This window comes from Macaca nemestrina, chromosome 9 (genome assembly GCF_043159975.1).
Source record: "Macaca nemestrina isolate mMacNem1 chromosome 9, mMacNem.hap1, whole genome shotgun sequence".
Classification (NCBI taxonomy): Eukaryota; Metazoa; Chordata; class Mammalia; order Primates; family Cercopithecidae; genus Macaca; species Macaca nemestrina.
Genome location: NC_092133.1, coordinates 962,381 through 987,567, shown reverse-complemented (window position 1 = coordinate 987,567; position 25,187 = coordinate 962,381). Strand labels below are relative to the sequence as shown.

Genomic DNA, 25,187 nt, shown 5'->3' with positions numbered 1-25,187 from the left:
GTGTGGGGTGTGTCCACCTCGGGCTGGGGTGCTCAGGTGCGCCCGTTGGGGTGTGGCCTCTGGGAGGGGCCCCTGAACCTGCTGATGACTCTGGGGACCTCCTTCCTCTTGGGCCACCCCACCCCAGCCCTGGCTGCATGCTCGGGGCTTGGCCAGCAAGGGGAGTGAGGCATCAGGAAGTGGGGAGTTCAGTGCAGGAATTGGGGTGGTGGTTCCAGTTCTGGTTCTTTCTCCAAAGAGCTGGCAGGTTCAGGCCCGTTTTCTCGCTGGGGAAGTGAGGGCAGTGCCTGTCCTGAGTGCCGGCGGGGCCACTAAAGGGTGCGTGGGACACCCTCTGTGAGGACTCTCCCCGCACCGCACATCCCACCCTAAACCCAAGGATGTGACCGCACCTGTAGCCACGGGCCATGGAATTGTCAGGACACTGTGGGCTGTGGCTTCATGTGTTCCTACTGTAAAATCCCTGGAAACCTAGTCTTAGCACAATCGTAGCTGCTCTGATGAGCTTACCTCAAAAGGAACTTATTTTCTACAAATACTTTAGAAAATAGTTGGTTATGATAATATACTGTTAAATTTTCTGAGATTCATTTGCAATTTATTTTAAAATCTTAAATTAGAATCCTAAAGTTACAGTTATTACCCATTTATATTATTCAAAAATAACATTGTTTTTTGTTTTATTTGTTCAGTCTATGGATAATTAATGTTGAAAAAAATTCTCCATTACTGTGGAAAACTTAAAAATCTAAAAAAAACCAAGAGGTACACACGTGCACATAGATTCAAGACACACAAACACACACCTTAACACAAATAATTGAAAACTCAGGAGAAGAATAATTAATTTTGGTTCAAAAATTTACAAATGCCTTCCATTTTTAATGGAAGTAAAACTGTTGATGGTTATAGCAAATTATAGGTAAAAACCTGGTGTGCTCAGTTTGGGGTTTCTGCTGTACCTGTCAGAATTCAGAGGCGTGCGTGCAGGGAGGTGCTGTGTCCCTGTGTTCCGGGTCCTACTGCCTGTCTGGAAGCAGGATAGGCAGTGCCTGGGCACAGGTCTGCCACACGTGGGAAGTGCCTGCCCCTGCGTGCCACGGAGCACCTTTGCTGTCTCGTTCCACAATGTACTCTGGGTCTCTGGCTCCAGCACTCTGGGGCTCTGGCTCCAACCAGCAGGACCGAGACCCAGCCTCATGGGCTGTCCCAGCGGGGGATGTGGACAGCGCCTGTGCCCAGGAAGTGGGCTGTGGGATGCTTGGGGTGAACTGGGGCTCACGTTTACACAGGGGTGACTGTGGGCTTGGGGAGTGGCAGGGGCACTAGCGTGAGTCTGGACACGGGAGCTGGCAGAGGGCATCTGCCAGTGCTGGTTAGGAGCAGCCTCCAGGTTCCCTGCCCCAGTGCTGGTTAGGAGCGGCCTCCAGGCTCCCTGCCGAGCCCACACACCGGGGTTGGGACTCCCCTCCCTCCCGTTGGGTGCCCCCCACCCTTCGGACTCACCATTTCTCCCAGAAGAGCTGGCCCTGACACTCTCACAAGGCCAGCTTCCCCTGCAGTCACCCCTGTGACTTGGTGCAGGCAGACACCTGTCCCGGTCACCTGGTGATTGCATCGGCGAGGACAGATCCGGGTTCTTGTGGTCGTTGTCTGCTGGCGAGGACATGGCTCTGGGCTCTTGCACTTGTCAGCCGTGCCTCCTGCACAACCCTGTGCCCGCGGTGTCCATCTTCCCGTTCATGTTGACCACAGGTTTCTCACCCGCCAGCCGGAGGCCGCTGATGGAGTCGGTTTCTGGGGAACTGGCCCTCGACCGTCTGCACACACACGCGGCTTCACCCCCCCACACACACACAGCTTCACCCACACACACACACGCGGCTTCACCCCCCACACACACGTAGTTTCACCCACACACACGCAACTTCACCCCCACACACACACGCAACTTCACCCCCACACACACACGCAGCTTCACCCCCCCACACACATGTAATTTCACCCCCCCACACACACGCAGCTTCACTCCCCCACACACATGCAACTTCACCCCCACACACACACGCAGCTTCACCCCCCCCACACATGTAATTTCACCCCCCCACACACACGCAGCTTCACTCCCCCACACACATGTAACTTCACCCCACACACACACATGCAACTTCACCACCACACACACACACGGCCTCACCCCCACACACATGGCTTCACCCCCCCCACACACGCGCAACTTCACCCCCCACACACACACGCAGCTTCACCCCCACACACACACGCAGCTTCACCCCCACACACACATGTAACTTCACCCCCCACACACACACGCAGCTTCACCCCACACACGCCCACACGCAACTTCACCCCCACACACACACGGCTTCACCCCCACACACACACGCAGCTTCACCCCCACACACACACAGCTTCACCCTCACACACACACAGCTTCACCCTCACACACACACACGGCTTCACCCCCACACACACACGCAGCTTCACCCCCACACACACACAGCTTCACCCCCACACACACACAGCTTCACCCTCACACACACACATGCAACTTCACCCCCACACACACACACGGCTTCACCCCCACACACACACGCAGCTTCACCCCCACACACACACAGCTTCACCCCCACACACACACAGCTTCACCCTCACACACACACATGCAACTTCACCCCCACACACACGCAGCTTCACCCCCCCACACACATGTAACTTCACCCCCCCCACACACACGCAGCTTCACCCCCCCACACACATGTAACTTCACCCCCCCCACACACACGCAGCTTCACCCCACACACGCCCACATGCAACTTCACCCCCACACACACACGGCTTCACCCCACACACACACATGCAACTTCACCCACACACACATGGCTTCACCCCTCACACACATGCAACTTCACACACACATGCAACTTCACCCCCCCACACACACGGCTTCACCCCTCACACACACATGCAACTTCACCCCCACACAGACACACATCTTCACCCCCCACACACGAGGCTTCACCCCCCCACACACACACGCAACTTCACCACCACACACACACATGCAACTTCAACCCCCACACACACACAGCTTCACCCCACATACACACATGGAACTTCACCCCCACACATGCGCGGCTTCACCCGCACACACACACATGCAACTTCACCCACACACACGTGGCTTCACCCCTCACACACATACAACTTCACACACACATGCAACTTCACCCCCCCACACACACGGCTTCACCCTACACACACACACATGCAACTTCACCCACACACACATGGCTTCACCCCTCACACACATGCAACTTCACACACACATGCAACTTCACCCCCCCACACACACGGCTTCACCCCACATACACACATGCAACTTCACCCTCACACACACATGCAACTTCACCCCCCCACACACACGGCTTCACCCCTCACACACACACACAGCTTCACCCTCACACACACATGCAACTTCACCCCCACACAGACACGCATCTTCACCCCCCACACACATGAGGCTTCACCCCCCCACACACACGCAACTTCACCACCACACACACACATGCAACTTCAACCCCCACACACACACAGCTTCACCCCACATACACACATGGAACTTCACCCCCACACACGCGTGGCTTCACCCGCACACACACACACATGCAACTTCACCCACACACACGTGGCTTCACTCCTCACACACATGCAACTTCACACACACATGCGGCTTCAACCCCCCCCCCCACACCCCGCAACTTCACCCAGACACACACGTGTCTTCACCCCTACAGACACGTGGCTTCACCCCTCCCACACACACGCAAGGCTTCACCCTCACACACACGTCGCTTTACCCACACACACATGTGGCTTCACCCACACACACACGTGGCTTCATCCCTCCACACACATAGCTTCATCCCCACACACACGACTTCACCCACACACACGCGGCTTCATACACACGCCACACACACACAGCTTCACCCCCACACACGCAGCTTCACCCGCATGGGTTCTGAAGGCTCGGCCTGACCTCTGCAGCATCCGGTTCCCGAAGCATGTCAGGCCACCCGGTCCCCCGCAGACAGGAGGTGTCGAGGCACAGAAGATGAGCCGCTGGTGCTCTAGGGGAGTCGTTGTGTATGGAGACGCCTCGGCCTGCAGGGACAGTGCCTTTTCTCCTGGAAAGATGCCTGCCTCCCACTGTGACTATTAGAGGGGCCTCACCTATTTTACTGTAGATTTGTCACCAGTCATACGTCCAGCCTTCTCCCATGGCAGCCCCCATGGGATGAGAGCCCAGCCTTGGGCCCAATGACTGTGGCGTAAATCTGCCAAGAGACCATAGGTGCAGTTCTTAACCTCTGAGCCTCAGTTTCCCTTTCTGGTTGGCCTGAGGGTTGGGTGTGTGCCTGTGTGTCGGGTGCCAGCCCACAGCAACTGCTGGTGCACAGAGCCACACCCTCGCAGCTGCCCGGCAACATGGGCTCTGTCCTCCCGTCCTTGTGCCCGAGGCCTCACAGCTGGGACTTGAACCCGGCAGCCCGCAGTCCTGTCTTACCCACTGCCTTGAGGCCCTGGATGCTGCTGGTGTGGATCATGTGCGTGGCTGGGCTGTAGGGGGTGGGTGGTGGCTGTTCCAGGTAGGCGGTCTCTCCGGAAAGCGTGGGCTGGATTGGGATGTGTGGAAGATGGAGGAAGGGCGTCTAGACAGGTGACAGGCAGCTTGTCTGGAGTGCAGGCTGAGTGAAGGGGAGACAGTCCAAGCATCAGGGGGTGTCCCAGTCAGCTGCACTGTCGGCAGGAGCATAGAGCCCGCTGTGGGGCATCAGCAGCACCAACTTCTCCCCACAGCTCAGCTTCCCACTGATGTGTTTCCATCGCAGACACAGTTACCTACGGGAAATGAACACAGAGGCTCCCCAGGGCAAATGGCGTCCCTGAGAGAGGAGGCAGACACATTTGGAATCAGAGACAAGCGTCTGGTGCAGCATGCAGGGAGCCCGTCACCCTGCCACCCTGCCATAGAGCTCCGTGGGTCGTCTGGGCATGGCGCCGCGCAGCAGCCAGACCAGTAGCCTGGGGACGCCTTGGCCAGCCTCCAGGAGCTTTGGAGCAGCCCCTGTTGTTTGGCAAGCAGGGCGGCCTGAGCACAGCAGGGGATGTGGGCTCAGTACCAGGGCCAGCTCGTGGTGTGAGGACAGATCCTCCTCAACAAGTAGAGCCACAGCCTGGCTCCAAGTGCGTGGCCAGGCCGGGAGGAGTGTACAGGGAGTCTCTGTACCTTCTGCTCAATTCTTCTGGAAGCCTAAAGCTGCTCTGAAAAATAAAGCCTATTACTTCTTTAAAAGTCTGCTTACCTGGGGCCTGGGACTTTACAGGTGAGGGAAGAAGGGGTGCATCTGTGGGTGCCTCAGTATCACTGGGGAGCAGAGACCCCAGAGCTTTTATGATGCTGGGTGGGGCAGCCATGGAACTGCACAGGTGAGGAGGGGGGGCCTCTCACTCTCCAGGAGACTGCAAACCAAGAACGTCTATGAGACGAGCAGACACCAGAATACAGATTCACCCTAAATAAAGTTGATTTCATGGGAAAAGCTGACAGACTTTTAAGTATGTTTAAATTGCTCAAAGTGATAAGTGAAAGATAGGGTTCATTAAAAATGTGATTCAATTAAAACAGAAATAAACAAGAAAAGGGAATATGAAGAAGAACCTGTAGAAACATTAAACATTCTGCATTAGAAATTACAGAACAGATTCTAGACTAGATGTGGTCAAAGAGAGAATCAGAGAATTAGACAATGTCATCAAGGAGTTCATCTAAACATAGCCAAGACAGACAAAGGTTTGTGTGTGTTTGGTTGTTTGTATGTTTTTTATTTTTATAGGCAAGAGCAGTTAAAAGACATAAAGACTATTAAGAGGCTCAGATACACCCAAAGTAAATTCCAGAAAGAAGCAAGGGGGAGCAGTGGTGGAAGTGGTAAGGGGAAATTTTTAGAAATTTAATTCCCCAGCACAATTTGGACACAGAGCAGGATATATAAAAATAAACCCGTACCTGCATGGCATTCAAGCTTCAGAATATTGATGACAAAGAGAAAAACTTTAAAACAGCCAGAGAGAGGAAAACATACATTCAGAGGATTCACAGTTTGTGTGCTGGGGTGCTGTTTACAGCAGTGGTGGATCCAGAGCGCAGGGGAAGAACGCAGTGTGTGGGAAGGGTTGGCTGGCTTCAGCATCACCCCCATCAGTGTGTGGGGCTTGGAATTTCCCTTCTTGAGCATGGGTGGGAGCACTTAGGGAGGGGGCAGGGAGCGCTTGAGGTGGGGGCAGGCAAAGAAGGGCCTCACACCTGGGAATCCACAGCCCTAGAGCCCTGCCCAGGAGGGAGCTGGGGGGGATGCTGTGCTGGAGGGAGACGGGGAGAAGGAGACGGGGCTGCAGGGGCCACTGTGCCACCAGGTGCCACCAAGGCCAGGTGAGATGAAGGGCGAGTGTCTGTAGGATTTTGCCTGTGGAGGCTGTGGTGACCTTGCAGAGAGCATTTGGGCCGCTGTTGTCCGGCACGTGCGCATACTGGGGGAGCCAAGGGGGACGGTGGCCCGTGGGGAGGTGGGGTCAAAGGGAGAGCCTCTGACCTCTGCACTCTCTGTGTTAGATAGAGGGAGTGCGCCATGCCGGACCCTTCCTTCACGGGTGTTTCGTCCACAGTTAACTCCAGATTCCCATCTGCTTTCATCTCCTCGGCAGACCTCAGGGCGTGATGGAGGAGACAGGGTCTTCCCTGACCTGTTTTCCTTCTCCACCAGCCCGTGAGCACTAAGAACACCAGCCCCTGTCCACCGTCTGCCCCCGATGGTGCCAGGCCTGTGGCTGCTGCTGGGAACAGAATGGGTGGTGCCCTGCCCTGGTGGCTGCCATTCCCCCGCCACTGCCTGAAGCGCTTTGCTTTTTGGACCTTGGACTTGACTCTGTCAGCCTCCTCCCAGTGCCTTCTGTGATTTTCAAGGGTTTCCCAAGAGGCCTAGGCTGTGAAGCTACCTGTTCTGTATGGCTGTTTAAATTAAAATTAATGCAGATAAAGTGGAATCTAAAATTCAGGTCTTGAGTCACACACTTCGCATGCTCAGTGGCCCTGGTGGCTGGCCACTGCTGTACTGGGTGGCCCAGCAGAAGAACCTGCTGTGGTGGGAGGTGGGAGGACAGGAGGGCCTCCATGCCATCTCGAGGGGAGACCTGCCACCTCTTAAAGAACCCCCCTCTTTGGACTTTCATGCCGGTGACTGTTTCACCTTGAATTTGAGGAGTACTTTCAGACCAGAGCTCAGGCTCCACGATCGGTGGCTCTGCTGGGTGGTGGGGATCAGTGCGCGGCATTGGTGGGTGGGAGGCGTCGGTGGGTGGGCGGCGTCGGTGGGTGGGAGGTATCAGTGGGTGATGGGGATCAGTGCGCGGCATCGGTGGGTGGGAGGTATTGGTGGGTGGGAGGTATTGGTGGGTGATGGGGATCAGTGCGCGGCATCGGTGGGTGGGAGGTATTGGTGGGTGGGAGGTATTGGTGGGTGCGCGGCGTCTGTGGGTGGGAGGCGTCGGTGGGTGGGACGCGTCGGTGGGTGCGCGGCGTCGGTGGGTGGGAGGCGTCGGTGGGTGGGAGGCGTCGGCGGGTGGGAGGCGTCGGCGGGTGCGTGGCGTCGGCGGGTGGGAAGCGTCGGCGGGTGCGTGGCATCGGTGGGTGGGAGGCGTCGGTGGGTGGGAGGCGTCGGTGGGTGGGCGGCGTCGGTGGGTGGGAGGCATCAGTGGGTGATGGGGATCAGTGCACGGCATCAGTGGGTGGTGGGGATCAATGAGAGGCCACACACAGTCTTAGGGTGGGCAGCTTACCCACTGTCCAGGAGCCTGGCTGGGTGCAGCTACTCACGTCTTCCCTGTGGTCCAGCCAAGGGCGGCCCTGTGTGCCTCGAGCTCCCTGCTCAGCCAGCATCTGTGGTGACAGTGGTTTCCCTGCATCTGCTCTCACACCGGGACACGGGGCTCACAAGCAGCAGGCTGGTACGTTTCTTTGTATCTTCCCCCCGCCCACCCCAGGCTGAGCATCACCAGCCCCTGCAGGCGTCTCTGTGCAAAGCCCCACTTGAGGACGGGTGCACAGCTCAGTTTTCTGTAGCGCGGCACCATCAGTGCTGAGAGAACACTGCTGTTTTTCGGTTGGAAAGCGTCTCCTGTGTTCCTTAGGTGTGTGGGACCCACGTGTTGCTCTTGCCTGTTTACTCCGGCTCATTCGTGTGACGTGTTTATTTTTCAGTGCAAATGGTCAAGAAAAGGCTTCATCCGGACAAGGTGGTGCATTGCAGACTGGTACGTGGTGTCTCTCTCTGCTTTGTCAATTTCCATAACATTTCTTACACTTTTATATCTTGCACAAGTGGCGTGTTCCCTCACACCTCATTGGAGGCTCTACTGATTTTGTGGGAGGACCCCCAGCTGCCTGACCCCCACCTGCCACTCTGACCTTTTTTGTTCACAGCGACGCGTTTGGAGCATTGTCACTGTTCCCTGTAAGTCAAACATCTGGGTGCCCAGTGCCCGTGGAGACACAGTGACGGCCCCGGTCCCTCCCCGCAGCTGGAGAGTTCTGCTGGCCAGAGCCCGCTGCACAGGGAAGTCAGCAGGGAGGCCCCCTAGTACTGGCACCCCGTGGCTGCCCGGTGAGATGGCGTAAGAGCCGCCTGGCAGCCTGATCCACCAGCAGGCCGAGCACAGACGTAGCGGAGCCTGTGTCATCCACGTATCCTCCGGCCTGGCCTTTCTGTGGTGAAGACGTTCTCGATAGCGCCGCCCCACCTTTTCTGCATGATAAGAAACAGAAACCTGTTACCTGCTTTCCTAAGGTGGCTTCCAGGTGGCTCCCCAGCCTGTCCCTCCAGCCATCACATCTCATTTGAATGCTGTTTTTATTTTCCTCTCATGGATTTTCCAAAACTTCACTGCCTGATTATCTGCTGCTGTGTAACAGATCGCCCTAAACTTAGCAGCTTTAAAAAACACGTACAAGGCCGGGCGCGGTGGCTCACGCCTGTAATCCCAGCACTTTGGGAGGCCAAGATGGGCGGATCACGAGGTCAGGAGATCAAGACCATCCTGGCTAACCCGGTGAAACCCCATCTCTACTAAAAATACAAAAATTAGCCGGGCGCGGTGGCGGGCGCCTGTAGTCCCAGCTACACGGGAGGCTGAGGCAGGAGAATGGCGGGAACCTGGGAGGCGGAGCTTGCAGTGAGCCGAGATTGCGCCACTGCACTCCAGCCTGGGCGACAGAGCGAGACTCCGTCTCAAAAAAAACAAAACAAACAAACCAAAAAAAACCACGTACGAGGTCATGGCTGTGAGCGTCTCAGGACCCAGGAGTGGCTTTTCTGGGGCTCTGGCCCTGGTCACCCTGGGGCTTCCAGAGGACCCATCTCCAAGCCCACTGGGGCTGTGGGTTTCTGCCCCTCCCCTCGAGCCTCTCCCTGGGGCTGCTCAGGGCAGGACATCCCCAGGAGGAGTCCAGAGAGTGAGGGGGATGGAGGGAGGCAGGGGGAGGCTGGGGAGAAGGGAGGGGAGGGAGAGGAGGAAAGAAGGGGAGAGGGAGGGGGAAAAGAAGGAGGTGGGGAAGAGTGAGAGAGAAGGGTAGGAGAGGAGAGTGGGGAGGGGGAGGGGAGGAGAGGAGGAGGGAGGAAGGAGGGGAGAGAAAGAGGAAGAGGAGGGAGGGGGAGGACAGAGGTTGCTGAGGTCCTGTGCCTACCCCAGACAGTGCGGGCTGCCAGGCCGCCCTTTGCTTTTGGTCACAGGGAACAGTCTTGGCATGGTGTGGGGGCACACGGGGCACGTTCACCAGGCAGCGTCACTGGGGTCACTGTGGCAGCTGGACCACAGGCTGGAGGAGGGCAAGGCCGCCTGCACACACTCATTCCTGGCGCCTCCTGGTAGGGAGACAGGGCTGGGTCTTGGAGCCTGTGGAGGACATGTGGGCAGTGAGGGCTTTGTGGGACAGTGTCCAGACCGTGCCGAGCCCTGCACTGACCTTCCCTGGTGAGGGGACACGTCCTTGCCAGCTGAAGGTGCTGAGGGTCCCCTGCAGTGTGACAGAGGCCCAGGCCTTGATCAGGCCCTGCCAAGTCCGCGTGCCTGGAGGCCAGTAGCCGGCCGACGGGGCTTCCCGAGGGCCTTCCCTTTGGGAGTGAAATGAGGCACTCTTCTCGCCTGTCCCTGTGCCCTCTACCCTGCCTTGCGGGGTCCCCGATGGGTGCAGCCGGCAGCCCTGGGCAGCTGAGGCTGAGGCTGAGGGGTGGCCCTTCCTCTTAGCTTAGCCATCAGGGAGAGTTTCCAGAGTCACCTGTAGTTTTTCTCTTTCAAGAAAAATAGCTCACTTTTTAGTTGCCCAGAGTAACTGCATTTGTAAAGATGTATTCAGACTTCGCTGGAGGTTTCCTGTCCACTGGCCTTGTCGGCAGACAGGTGGGTGGACAGGTGCCCGGCCTCGGGTGGCTCCGCACGGCGGGGGCCGGTGCAGGTCTCACCCTCCCGGGGCTCCTTGGGAGAATGAGGTGTGACCCGGAGGCTCCGGCCCTTAGTGACGTGTCCTTTTCTCTTTTGGTTGTAGTGCCTTTGACTTGGTGAATATCCATCTTTTCCATGATGCTTCCAATCTGGTCGCCTGGGAAACGAGCCCTTCCGTGTACTCGGGAATCCGGCACAAGGCACTGGGCTACGTGCTGGACAGGTAGGTGTGGGCCGGCAGGTAGGTGTGCTAGGCAGGTGGGTGTGGGTGGACAGGTGGGTGGGGTGGGCAGGTTGGTGTGGATGGAGAGGTAGGTGTGGGTGGGCAGGCAGGTGTGAGTGGAGAGGTAGGTATGGGTGGGCAGGTAGGTGTGCTGGGCAGGCAGGTGTGCTGGGCAGGTATAGGTATGGGTGGAGAGGTAAGTGTGGGTGGACAGGTGGGTGGGTGGGCAGGTCGGTGTGGATGGAGAGGTAGGTGTGGGTGGGCAGGCAGGTGTGAGTGGAGAGGTAGGTATGGGTGGGCAGGCAGGTGTGCTGGGCAGGTATAGGTATGGGTGGAGAGGTAATTGTGGGTGGACAGGTGGGTGGGTGGGCAGGTCGGTGTGTCCACCCACCCCTGTTGGCCACTGGGAAAGGCTGTGCCCGCTCTGGGAGACACACTCTGCTCTGTGCTTGCTGATTTGCTGATGGCCCTTACTGGAGTTGCCCCATGGAGGTGGCAGAGCCCCCAAGCCCTGTCCACAGGCTGGAGCTGCACCCTCACCATGGACTTGGATGGGGATGGCTTCACTTTCTCTCTGAGTTTTTTGTGGGGAAGATGAGAAAACAGTGCCATGGGGTGCTGTGGTGGGAGGTGAATAGGACACTGAAGAGTCAGTGGGAGCGTGGGGGCCACCTCCACCTGTGCCTGGGCCCCTGCCCCCCAGTGCTCCAGGCCGCTCCACCGGTGATGCTGTGGAGATGACGGCTGTCAGTGGGAAGCAGGGGACCCCCATTGGTGGGATGTGTCTGATCTTGGGACCCGTGTCCCTCCCCATCTACAGCTGGGCCTTTTGCTGAAGCTCAGGCCCCACAGCCAGGCGGCCTGGGTTTATTCTCTGCCCATTCCAGTTAGGCCCCATATGGAAACCTTTCCCGCCAGCACCCCCATGGTTGACAAGACAGTGCTCCATCAGCTTGGGCTTGCATCAGTGACGAACACAGGCCTGAGACCATACTGTGTTCGTCACCCCAGGGTGGTCCCTGATTTCCACCTGAACCCCATTTTGCTCCCCAGAGGGCCCCTGACCTGAACCCCTGCCCGGCCCCCGTGCGTGCAGAATGCCGAGTTGCACTCCCGAGTAAGCTGCGAGGGCCTGGAGCTGCCCTGCACCTCGCCGGTCTTCCAGCAGCTGGCCTCCTCAGACCCCGACCTTCTGTTCCTGGGGCCAGCCCCTCCCACCCACACCTGCCTCACCCTGGGCTTGTGCCGAGCAGAAGGACTGAGTCATTCCCAGGCCACCACCATTCCTGGGGCACTCACAACTGCCTGGGGCTGCACAGGCAGAGGCAGGAATTGGGGGGGCACTGAGGTCTGAACCCAGAGAGGGAGGAGGCTGGGCAGGGCCTAGTACTCTCTGAGCCTTTGGGAGGCTTCCTGGGGAAGACAGTGGGAGGAGCAGTCCATGTGGAGGGGGACGTGGGTGGGGCCCCTGCCCCTGAGTCATGTGTGGTATGTGGCCAGCGCCATCAGATTCTCAAGAGCAGGAGTGGGAGAGTCCTGTGAGAGGCATCCCCTGGGGACTGTGTGGAGTACATTTCTACCCAAGCAAGCCCCGTGTCCTGAAGGGTCCCTAAGGCAGGTGGGGTCATGAAGGAGAACAGCAGCCAGCAGGTCCCTGCCTCCTAACAGCGCCTTTTAAGGATAGTGTTCAGTTAGCATGTGTGTGCCTGTGCTTGCATGCATGCACCCACACATGCATACACCTGCACACATGCACCCATATACACCTGCACTCACATGCACCCACATACACCCGCACTCACATGCACCCACACACGCATACACCCACACTCACATGCACCAACACACGCATATACCCGCACTCACAAGCACCCACACATGCATACACCTGCATACACCCACACTCATATGCACTGAGTGTACACACCTTGTGTGCATGCAATTATGCATGTGTATGATTTTGTGTGTCTGCATACAGTACACGCATGTGAGTGTATGAGCATTTGTGGGGGTTGTGTGGGGGTGGGTGTGCGTGCATCTGCACGTGTATGTGTTCGTGTGTGCATGTGTGTGTGCATTTGTGGATGCTGGTGTGTGCATGTGTGGGTGCATGAGTGCATATATATGTGTGTGCACATGTGTGGGTGTGTGTGGGTGCATGTGTGGTGTGAATATGTGTGTGGGTACATGTCTATTTGGGTGTATGCATGCTTGCAGGGGTGTGTGGGGGTTGCATTGTGTGTGCACACATGGGCACATGTGAGTGCACTTGTGTGGGTACATGTGAGTACGGGTGTATGTGAGTGTGGGTGTATGCATGTGTGGATGCATGTGAGTGCGGGTGTATGCGGGTGTGGGTGCATGTGTGGGTGTATGCGGGTGTGGGTGCATGTGTGGTGTGGATGTGTGTGGGTACATGTCTGGGTGTGTGCACGCTTGCAGGGTTGTGGTGGTTGTATTGTGTGTGCATACGTGGGCACATGTGAGTGCACTTGTGTGGGTGCATGTGAGTACGGGTGTGAGTGCAGGTGTATGCATGTGTGGATGCATGTGAGTATGGGTGTGATTGTGGGTGTATGTGGGTGTGGGTGCATGTGAGTGTGGGTGTATGCAGGTGTATGCATGTGTGGGTGCTTGTGAGTGCGGGTATATGCGTGTGTCGGTGCATGTGAGTGTGGGTGTATGCATGTGTGGGTGCATGTGAGTGCGTGTGTATGTGGGTGCATGTGAGTGCAGGTGTATGTGGGTGCATGTGTGCAGGTGTATGCGTGTGTGGGTGCGAGTGTGGGTGCATGAATGTATGGGTGCCTGTTTGTGTGTGGGTGGCTTCATGTGCATATGTACATGTGTCTTGCTTGTGTGGTTGTGTGTGGGTGCGTGTGTGTAGATGCATGTATCTGCGTATTTGGATGTGTGCAGGGGTGCACTGATGCATGTGTGCATGCATGTTTGGGGGGGCTTATGTGTAGATGCATATGTGTACACGTGTGGGGGTACATGTGTGGATGTGTATGCGTGTGTGGGTGTGCATGTGCCTCAGAGTGTGCATGTGTGTGGGTGTGTGCATGCATGGGTGTGGGCGTGTAGGTGTGTGTGGGTGCATGCGGATCTGTGTGGATGCATGTGTGCTAGGGTGTATGCGTGTGTGTGTGCATGTGGGTGTGTGTGTGCATGTGGGTGTGTGTAAAGGTGTGTATATGTGGGGGGAGCATGTGCATCTGGGTGTGGATATGTGTGCAGGTACGTGTGGGTATGTGTGCATGCAGGTTGTGGGTGTGTGGAGTGCATGTGTGTGTGTGCAGGTGTGGGTGTGTGTGCATCTGTGGCTGTGTGCACGTGTGTGTGCGGGTGTGGGTGTGCACACGTGTGTGCACAGGTGTAGGTGTGTGTGCACGTAAGTGTGTACCTGTCATAGCTCAGCACTGTGCATCCTGAGGAAGGGGTGGAAGGCTGGATTCTCCAGTGGGTGCTGCTCCAGCGGAAGCTGGAGCTGGTGGGGCCCCTCCTGAGCGCTGGCTCCGTCTGCTGCTGTGGTGAGTGTGGCCTGCATGGCTCCTTGCCTGCTGCCTTCACGATCCTCCCAGGTTCCCCACAGGGCTCTGCACAAGGAGTCTGGGGTGGGCCCCCATCCCTGTGCTGTTATTAGCAGGTATGTGGCCTTGGTTCTCCTCTGCATCTGGCCCCTGCTGAGGGCCCTGAGTCGTGGCCCCTTATCCCCTCTGACTGCCCCTGACCTCCGTCTCCAGAGTGATGGGGCCCTGGTTCCCTGCCACTAGCCTGGTCGAAGAAGAGGGGTGGCAAATGCGGGGCCTGGGTGCTGCTGTGCTCGTGGCCACGTTCTGAGGCCGGCCCTCAGCCCTGTGCACGGCCACGCCCTCTGCAGGGCACCTGTCCGGCCTCCCGGGCATCTCGAGCTGGCACTGATACCGAGGCAGGGACAGGTCTGAGCCTGGGGACTGTGCTCTCGACCGCCCACTGTGGGGAAGCAGCACAGGTGGGGGATGGGGGCCTGGGGCTTTGTCAGCCACAAAGTGACTGATGACCGCCTGTGCCCTGGACGCCCTCCCTGGACAGCATATCAGTCGCCCAGGGAGAAGGGCCTCACCCACAGGAGCGGCTCGGTTCTTCCTGCCTGATCAGCCCTCAGCTTCCAGGCCCCAAGCGTCTCGGGGACCTCCCACGGAGCCCCAGAGCAGGGAGGGCCCTGCCGTGTCTGCTGTTGGGTCTCGGTGACAGCGGTTAGGTTGTCAGCATGGCATGGCATTAAAATGTGTCATCGCCCCTTGCTGCCATGGCTCCGCGGCCTCAAGAAAGCAGCCTTTGGGCTTTTGGGCCACTTTTCTGCGTCTCTGCATTCCCATGAATGGCTCCTGCGGCGCGCTCAGCCAGCCGCAGATCCGGACCTCCGCGGCGTGGGGCGGGCCGCGCAGCACAAAGGGAGGCTCTGTCGGAGTCGGGAACAATGGGCCGCCCTTTCACCGCTGCTGCTAACCTCTTGGCAGCCACCAGCAGACCGCATTCTGCTGTGCGGATCGGGCAGGACAATGCCGCGCGGCCTCTGAATGGACGCTGCCACCAACGGGGCCCCATTCAGGGCGTTGGGAACCGGGCGCACATTGTCTGCCCCGCAGGGAGACAGCGAGGAGGCTCCTGCAGCCTCTTCCTGGTTTAATCTCCCGGCGCGGCTTCCCAGGTCCGTGTCCCTATCAGCTGCAGGGCCGGCAGCGCCAGGCCCAGGAGGGAGGGCGGTTCCCAGCCCTGGAGGAGGGTGCCGGCGGGGTTAAAACCCAGAGGCACCAGTAGGACCTTCACACCATTCCTCTAAACCTAAAATCATTCCAGAGTAGGAAAATGATTGTAAAACAACTGAGAGACAAACTCCGAGTTCAGGTCTTCAGAAGCGGCCCAGGGCGAGTGCTTCGGGGTGCCTGCCACCACCACACCGGTCACAGGGCTGCCGGTCAGGGCTCTGCCGGACTTCTTCTCACAGATGCGAACCTTTACTTTTTTGTGTGTAATTTTTGAAATTGTTGCTGTCAACCTCTTGTTATGAGAAGTTTTTTTTTTTTTTTTTTTTTTTTTTTGGACGGAGTCTCGCTCTGTCGCCCAGGCTGGAGTGCAGTGGCGCAATCTCGGCTCACTGCAAGCTCTACCTCCCGGGTTCACGCCATTCTCCCGCCTCAGCCTCCGAGTAGCTGGGACTACAGGCGCCCGCCACCACGCCCGGCTAGTTTTTTTTGTATTTTTAGTAGAGACGGGGTTTCACCATGTTAGCCAGGATGGTCTCGATCTCCTGACCTCGTGATCCACCCGCCTCGGCCTCCCAAAGTGCTGGGATTACCGGCTTGAGCCACCGCGCCCGGCCGAGAAGTTTAAAAAGAAGACAAATCCCTAATGAGTGAAGAGTACCAGGCTCTGGGCAGGTGTTGGCGGCATCTGTGCCAGTCTGGGGTCCTGGACCCTGGGCGAGGCCGGGCCGTGCACACCCTTGTGTGGCTCTGGGAGGCACCGAGCACTCAGCCCATGTTGGGGGCAGCCCCGGTCCCTCTCCTGGACACAGAGGTCAGCCCTTGGGGGGCATCTGGGGGCGGAGCCAGAGGTGCACGCCAGCCTTCCTAGGCACCATCCACTGACGCGTCCTGAAACCTTCCTGAGCTTTCAGCTGGGAAGGAGATTTTCCCATAAGTGACAGGACTCTTTGTCTCCCCTCTGAAATGTGGCCTGGCCTAGTTCAACAGAAACATTTTACATTACAACTGTGAAATCTCGGCATAAAGCACCCCTTTGTCCCCCCATTATTTTCTCACAAATACAGTCCATTGTCATGGCGCTGAAGTTAATTTGATCAACATTGGGACATTTAACTTTTATGTCCAGTCTAAAGAGTTGTTTCATGCTCATTTTGGGCATTCAAAGGAAATGATTGCCAGAAAAATAATGTTCTTCTGAACAATTCCAAGCAATTAGTTTCCCAGGGAGAGGCGATGTGATGCCCGCGCCCCCAGCCCCGCTTTGTGGCTTTATGGAGGGCCATCAGTTAGCTGTCAGCCGCTCAAAGAGCCCCCAACCTAAACGTTTCTCTTTCGACGTTCCCAGAACTTGCCTTGCTGTGCAACCAGTAAAGAAAAGCTGCTGCGTCTCCAGGCAAAGGCAAACTCGGCACTAAAGATCTGGGTCACCCCGAGTGCTCCTGGCCACAGGGCTGGCTCTCGCGCTCCTTACACTCCCGCTGGCCTCGGAGAACAGCTCGCAGGCTCTTACTGGTCGTGGGCTCGTCCTGATCAGGCTCTCTTAGATTTGGAGACCTCAGGGTGGCCGAGGTCATGGGTCTGCGGAGCCCACCAGGCACCCTGTGGTGTCCCTCCGCATGCCCAGGACTCCTGGCAGCACAAACTTGTGCCCTCTGCCTTTCCGCTGCTGTGAAGCCCGCTGCCTCTGTCCCACGTTAGCCTCTCCAGGGCGTGGTCGGTCCAGCTGCTGCCCAGCAGGAGGGGCTCCTTACGCCTGTGCTTCAGTTGATCCGTGGGCTGCGATCTTTATTTTGTTGAACACAGAGTCAAGCGCCAAGAAAGGCGGTGCCGCTATGCAGGGGCAGCACCTGCACCCAGCCACGCACCCTGCACGTTCTCCGCATGTTTCCTTTCCTTAAGAAACAAACCATGTGGACCCGCAGGTGCCCCGTCCTCCGTCCTGAACCCCACCCTGGCCCCCAGCATCAGCCTGAATTCAGCACCCATCACTCCTTTGCAGCTTTCTGGCCTCTTGTGACACAGGCACGGATGTTTCGGTACTTTTATTATGTGCCAGCATGGAGGTGAGCATCAACATTGCCGTGACGTGTGTGTGTGGTTTATGTCTTTACACATGTCGGTGCCCATGACCAACGTGTTCAGCATCATGTGAACGGAGTCTGCCGGACGTCTCCGCGACCTCCAGCCATGGTGCTCAGTCATGGGACTCGCTGCCGGCTGTCTGGAGAGCGTTTGGGTGGTTCCTGGCCCTTCGGTGGCAGACAGGGCGATGCCTGTGCTGGGCCGTGTGTCTCCACTCCTGCTGGTCCTTTCCACACCCTGAAGCCCAGCATCACCACTGGCATCTCAGCCCTTGGTGGTGTGTTTTCTGCTAACTGGGGAGGAGTGGGGGGTCCTGGAGGTTGAGGCACTTCTGTGCTGCACGTTTTTGTGGTTTATGGCGATGTCCGAGCAGAGTTCGAGAGGATGGGTCTCAGAGTGAGAAAAAGAAAAGTAAAACGGCGATGCTCCGTGTGGAGAGTGTGAGAGCGGTGGCTGCCAAGGGAAAGCCCTGCACAGCCCTCCTGCCACCCTGCACGGGGCTCCCCGCACAACCCCGCCCAAGACCACTTGATGTGGGGATGGACCATCGAAGGGAGTGTGGGCTTTAAAAGGTGCCAGACACTGAGGAGGCACATGCCGCTGGGGCCCAGGATGCCCCCAGCCCTGAGACTGAGGCCCAGGGCCCGTCCTAGCCCCGACCGCTGCGACACAACTCTGTGGCAGGGCTTCACAGCCCACCTTAGTTCTCAGTCTGAGATCCGAGTTCTGGTGACGGCTTGTAGACAGCGGCCTTCTCACAGCGTCCTCACGTGGGGGCAGGAGGGAGGGAGGGAGAGCTGCTGGTGTCTTCCTCTTTTACAAGGACACCCTTCCTCTTACATCAGGGCCCCGCCTCCCACCCCACCCCGTGACCTCAGGTGCTGGCCGCTAAAGGGTTGGGGCTCTGAGGCTGGGACTTGGTGGGGAAGTCGGGGGGCCTTTGGGTGCAGCACTGGGGATCAGCGGGTTGGTCAAGGAGCTTCCCCAAGGGCAGTGGTTGCTGCGACTCCACCCAGTGAGCAGCCAGGCCGCCTCACGCACTCTGGGGGCTCTGCTAGCCCTGAGGCTGACCCTGCTGCTTCAGCACGTCCGGCCATCTGCCCGGGTTCTGCCTGGGGGCGCCTTAGCCGGCTGTCTTGCAGGTTCTGTGGTACCTGGGTTCTGCCTGGGCGTGCCATAGGCAGCCGTCTTGCTGGGTTCTGTGGTGCTGGGATATTCGCCCTGAGGGCTTGAGGCTTCAGGGGGGCAGAGCTCACGGTGGGTGGAGTAAAAAGTGAAGTCAGGAAAAATAGTCCAGCAGTTTCTAGGAAGGTAAAAATAAACAGGCTGGTGTGTTTATTTTGGGGGGATGAGTTTGTTTAAAGTGGCTTAAATACATCTGCGGTGAACCATGCAATGAGATGTTTATGATTAAGAGAAACTTTTAAGCGATTCAGTAACTAAAATATTTTCAGTAGTTTTAGTAATTTTATATTGTTGATGTTTTTGCTTGTGTAAAGTTGTTTGATCGGAGAATGTGGTCTCTACCATAGCAGAGAAACAAACCAACTTTAATAGATTCCCAATTGTACACACCTTAGGCCTTTAAAAGTACAGCGCCAAAGGTTTCAGCTACCTTTGCTTTCAGTGGTTAGAAAAAGAAAAAAAAAAAGGAAAGAAAGAAAAAAACCAACTCCTAGCACGTTAGGTGTCCTGGAGGAGAGAGGATGAGTGTCTCGTGGCCAGTTTGCTTCCCACACTGCACTAGCTCCACGGAAAAAAAACTTGCCTCATGTGAGGCTGATAGTTTTTAGGGCCCCAGTGGGACCGCCGATGACGCTGTCCCGCCGCCTCCCTGTCACCGTGGGGTCTCCCAGTGTTCCAGGCCCCGGCAGCCTCGCGCCAGGTTCCCACTGCTGTGTTAGGGAAGCGCCCGCTGTTGGAAATGTGTTTCGGAACGTTCAGCCCGGGACTCTCCCGAAGTCTTTACTCCGCGGTGTCGTGAGGTCGCAGTTGTCCCGGAGACCGCGGACGAGCCCCCCATGCCCTCGCGGTGGGCAGCTGCTGGGACGACGAGGCGGCCCCTCCTCCCAGTGCCTCTGTCGTGTGATGAGACCACTTGTCAAAACAGAGAGAGACACCATTTTCAAGGCCTAAAAAATTGATTTTTATGGCTCTTCTTGTAATTCTCTTTTTGAATTAGGCACATGATATTGATGTGGGCCTACGTTTTAATCATAATAGCTACTGACAAGGTAATTAATTTTAGAACAACTCTTTTTTTTTCTCCTGCTCCAAATGGCACTATATTGAAATTGAAAGTGAGCTCTGGGAGGGCAGCGGGGCTGGTACTCAGGTGATTGCCTCGGCCGTGACAGCCCCTTCGTCTTTCGGCCGCCGTGCGCCCTTTAGAGGCAGCTGCGGTTATTAATGGGCTCAGGCTGTTCTGTCAGCAGAGCAGGGCGAGGAAGTGTGCTCCAGTTTAGGGTTTTAATGATGATCCTGCAGGATTCCAGACAGGACGATGACGCTGTGTCTCCAGGGCGTTGCAGGCCCACGTGGTGCGTCGCCCGGCGGCTTTCTTGGGAAGCAGGAGCAGCCAGGCCTGGGCAGGGCCTCCTGTGAGGGCAGCACCCCAGAGTCCTGAGAGAGAAAACTCGGTCAGTGGAGTGAGGGCCAGCCCAGGAGGCCGCGTTTCCTCTCTCTCCGCACTGGGGGACTTAGTCAAGTTTGTTCCGTCAGGGTTCTGCTGTGCGTTTAGCCGAGTGCGGCCGCATCTGCTCCTGTGACAGCGGCCCAGATGCTTGACCATGTGGGGACGGCTTGGTATCTTGTGGTCTTGCCTACGCCTGGGCTTGGCTGGCTGCATCCTGCCTGCTGGCCTGTGGGCATTGCCGCCCTCCCTCGGGAGCCTCCGTGCCCTGGGCTGCCGCTCTCCTGGGGACTCAGAGCTCGGGGCCCTCTGTCTTCCTCCACGCACCCTCCCAGCTTTCTGTGCTCACGCGACACAGAAAGCGCTTCCCTTTCTCCCGGGCAGAGCTTGGGGCTCGTTTAAGCAAATCACACTAGAATAGATCAAATTTGTTACAACTGAGACTTAACGTAAACTGGAAAGCATTCCAATTAAAAAGATAAGCAAGCTTTTTGTGGGCTTTGCCAAGCCAAGCTCTAGCAATTAACAGGCAAGAGGAGCATGAAATAGCTGGGACCATTTTTGAAAGAACTGTCAACAAGAAGGACTTCCCTAGAAAAAGTTGTATTAATTAAAAGCATGCAGGAATTGATTTAAAAAAAAAAAAAGATCTGCAGAAAAGAATAGATTGTCTCAAAAAGACCCATGCCGTTGGGAATGTTGTGTTGTGATACAGACTTGGTGGGAAGACGGGGCACATTGAATAAGTGGTGCCGATCAATTGACCATCCACTTGGGAAATCGATAAACTTAGATCCCTGCTCTACACCGTAATTCCGCATGGATTAAAGGATAACCCTTAAAACTCTGCCATAAAGATGAAGGTGGGGGCTGCGTGCCCGTGTGGGGGCTGGGGCAGGCATCTCAGCCACAGGGGAAACTGATACATGTGACTATATGGAAATTAAAACTTCTGCCTGACAGAAGCCACCATGGGCAAAACGGAAGGGCCGATCCCAGGATGCCAGGAGCGTATGCCGTGTTCACCGCAGAAGAGGGTTACTCTCCGCAGACAGATGGGGGTTACTCTCCACAGACAGACGGGGGTGACTGTCCGCAGACGGGGGTTACTCTCCGCAGACGGGGGTTACTCTCCGCAGACGGGGGTTACTCTCCGCAGACAGACGGGGGTTACTCTCCTCAGACGGGGGTTACTCTCCGCAGACAGACGGGGGTGACTCTCCGCAGACGGGGGTTACTCTCCGCAGACGGGGGTTACTCTCCGCAGACGGGGGTTACTCTCCGCAGACAGACGGGGGTGACTCTCCGCAGACAGACGGGGGTTACTCTCCGCAGACAGACGGGGGTTACTCTCCGCAGACAGGGGTTACTCTCCGCAGACAGGGGTTACTCACCGCAGACGGGGGTTACTCTCCGCAGACGGGGGTTACTCTCCAGAACTCACGGGGACACCCCTGAAATTCAAAGAGAAAAGGCCAGGAACCAAAGAGAACAGCAGGCTGTGAACAGGTGAAATCGGGAGAAAATGCAAATTTCGATATGTAGATTTAAAAATATTGAGGGTGTGCAAGTTAAGATAGAAATGAACTCCCACACTGCGTAGCCAAAAGTGAAAGTGGTGTTGATTCCACCCGCACTGTCACGAAAGTGTGACCTGCACAGATGCTCTGTCCTCCCTCGCTCTGGCCTAAAGGCCCTGGAGGGTGCAGGGCGGGTCCGCGGCCAGCGGTGGCCCCAGCTGGCGCCTCACAGCCACTTGGCTCTTCAAACCGAGGGTGGAGGTGTCAGCAGCAGCGGCCGGGCAGTGCAGAACAGGACCACGTAAGAAGTGGGAAGCGGGAGACCGTCTGCTCACTTGTGGATTCTTCTACTTCTCAAGCGAATGGATCAAGCTGGAAAAGGCTGACTTAGTGATTGGTCGGGCCCCCTGCCTCCCAGCCTCGTCCCAGTGGGCCCTCCCGTGCCCCTCATGATGCCATCCCCAGCTCCAGGAGGGCACAGTGCTCCCAGCAGTGACCTACCTGGGCTGGCACCCCCTCCCGTGGACGGCAGTGCACGCCTGCAGTTAACCTGATTGGAAGCTCCCACTTTCGCCCGGCTGATAACCTGAGTTTATTTGGGAAAAAAATGACGACCCACCTCCAAATGCAGATGCTTGAACGGGCAGCCTCGGTGCTGCCTGCCCCCTGCCCGGGCGGCCCCACCTGGCTCTGGGCTGTGAAATTAAGAAACGTGGCAACCAGAGTATTTCCTTTTTTTGTCTACAGATCACATGTTTTTCTGTTCCTCTGATGGTCCTGGTGGCCAAGGCCACATTGCGAAGGTTCTCGTGTTGCTTTCACACCAGGAGGGTCGAGTGCCTGGCTCTCCTCGAAAGCAAGCAGTTCACGGCGTTACTGACTGGAGCTGCGGAGGGGAGATTTGGGGTTTGAGTGAGTTAGCAGTTTCTGAGATCTTTTTACAGGCTTGTGTCTGTAAGTTAGGAAGCCACAGTAGAGAAGCCTTTAGGAAATGGATTGTGATTGATTTAAAATATGAGGAAGAATTTTTCTTGAGTAAAGCTGTATCTGGCTAAAAATATACACACATATGCAGCCACTGTTACCTTCTCACTTTGAAATGTCCGCGTGGGGATCATGTGTAAACCTTCAGAGCAGGTCTGAGGAGACATCCCTGTCTGGGAGCAGACAGGGGGGCTTCGTTTCCTGCCCGCTCACCTGCCCGGGTCTCCCCGTCCATCTCCCTCTCACTGTCTGTCCCTCCTCCCGTCTGTCTCCCTCCCGCCTCTCCTGAGCTCTGCGGTGGATTATTCGGTCTCTGGTGGATTATTCAGGCATCCTGTCCGGCCCTCTCCCCTTCTCGGGGCAGCTGTGGTTTTCCATGCGTGAGGCTCTCACGCTGCCCTGGCCCAGTGGGTGAGGACGTGGCTGAGACTCTGCCTTTCCTCTTTCTCAATGTTGCTGGGAACACATGCGTGTCTGTGTTGACGAGGGCTGAGCAGTGCTCAGTGGACCTGTATTGGGGGTGTTCTCGGAGCTGAATTTTGGGGGTGCAAAGAAGCAACCACCGAGTTTCCCCTTGAGCAGGCGACAGAAAGTGTGCAGACGGGGAGCGTGGAGGATCACGGGGGCTGGGCGTGAGTGCTGGCCAGCTTCAGCCGCCTTGGTAACAAGTCCTCTTTTTCTTTCTAGAATCATCGATCAGCGATTCGAGAAGGTTTCCTACTTTGTGTTTGGCGATTTCAACTTCCGGCTGGATTCCAAGTCCGTCGTGGAGGTAGGTGCTGGCTTCCCTCCCGCCCCAGTCTCATGCCTCGCTCCGTGTTGAGGAAAACAGTGGAAGGAGCGTGGCCCCTTACTGGCACTTTCAATGCCGTCCACCTCCCGGGATGCACTTTTTAAGCCAAAACCTTGCAATGAAGAAGTACGTTTTGCTGTCGGCAGAGGGCTCTGTGTTGGAATCCGAGGTGAATGGGGGTGAACGGGCCTTCAAGCTTGTGCCAGATGGTGGGTGGCAGCACCGCAGGGCTGTGCCCTGTGGCTTCTGCTGTCGGCACACAAGGAGCTGCTGCAGTGCCGCCACAGTGCCGCCCCCTCGATGCCCGCAGAGCCGCAGCCTCTGCAGAGTGTCAGGCTCCTTCACACGGTCCAGCTTGATCCCAGCGGCTTTTCCTCGTAACACACGTAGGAACTGTCAGAGCCCGTTTTAAACATTGTGCTTTTCTGTCTGCAAAGTCGTTGTTCTGTCAGTTAATGAGTCGTCGACCCGCCTGACCTCTGGGAACTCAGGGGTCCCGGCTGCTCCTGGGTGTGGGAACTCAGGGGTCCAGGGTGCTCCTGGGTGTGCTCTCGGGTTGGCCGGGACCAGCAGCTTGGGCACCAAGGTGCCACCAGCGGAAAGTGGGCCCCGAGGCTCAGCACAAGGGCCGACGTTTCTCTGTGGTCTGGGTCCTCCCTCCCAGTTTTCATGACTTGGGATTCCACTTCCCAGGCAGCTGTGAAGAGGGGGTTGTGGGAAATGGTGGAGCACCTGCTGCCCACCCGCCCGGACCCTGCTGCCCTCAGCCTCCCTGGTGGCCCCTCCAGGTGCTGGGCATGAGCCGACGGCCCACAGCAGGGCCACAGTGAGTCGGATGGGGCCGTGGTGAGTCGGACGGGGATACGGCGGGTCGGACGGGGACGCGGCGGGTCGGACGGGGACGCGGCGGGTCGGACGGGGACGCGGCGGTCCCTGAGGCTGTTGTCTTGCCATTTAGTCTCCAGTTCCAAACAACCACACATGTTCATCTTCCGACGGTGGCAGGACATTGGTTCTGAAAGACGTACTGAGCTGGCTTTGACCATTCCAGGTCTCCTATGGTTGGGAGAAATGAGTGCGCCTGAAATCCTCTGTTGAGTTGAGCTGGCAGCACCTCACCGCGAGGCCCCACCGCACACCTGTGTGTCAATATCTGGCTGGTGGTGTTGCCTACACGTTCAGTGACTCCTGGTCAAGGTCTTGCTTCATCGGGCTATGGAGGAGGAAGGCAGGGCCTCCGCGTGCGGTGGGCTTGGAGCCCATGGAGTTGTTAAAGCACACACAGCCCAGCAGGGCTCCCAAAGTCCTTTACTTCCCGCTGCTGCGCTTCCTTCTCCTTGTAGAGGCTTTCAAATGGATCGGTCTCTGACCTGCCATCCCGCAGGCCGGGCATGGGCTCGAGGGCGGGGGCTGTGCCCATCCTTGCTAGAATCCATGTCCCTGCGTTCGATGCTGTCTGGGACATGGGAGCAAGGCCCGGGGACCACACAGGCTGGGCCCTGTCGGAGGCTTCTCCTCCACCCCCGCCAAGCCACAGGGGGCTAGAAGCGGCGTTTCCCGCAGCTCTGGACCCTCTCTGAGTAAGCTCATTTCTAATCTGTTACTTGAGAACCATGAGTCCACAGTG

At 57.2% G+C, this 25,187-nt stretch overlaps 1 protein-coding gene across 7 annotated transcripts in view; it reads left to right on the top strand.

The window, feature by feature from the left end:
• The window catches only part of LOC105471065 (inositol polyphosphate-5-phosphatase A), a 248,908-nt gene that overhangs the window by 168,702 nt on the left and 55,019 nt on the right, over positions 1-25,187 (top strand). For all 7 annotated transcript variants that reach the window (XM_011723416.3, XM_011723425.2, XM_011723445.2 and 4 more), the window contains exons 7-9: positions 8,339-8,391; positions 10,679-10,798; positions 23,455-23,539. In XM_011723416.3, the coding sequence (XP_011721718.1) occupies positions 8,339-8,391; positions 10,679-10,798; positions 23,455-23,539 (258 nt within the window). The remainder of the gene's footprint in view (positions 1-8,338; positions 8,392-10,678; positions 10,799-23,454; positions 23,540-25,187) is intronic.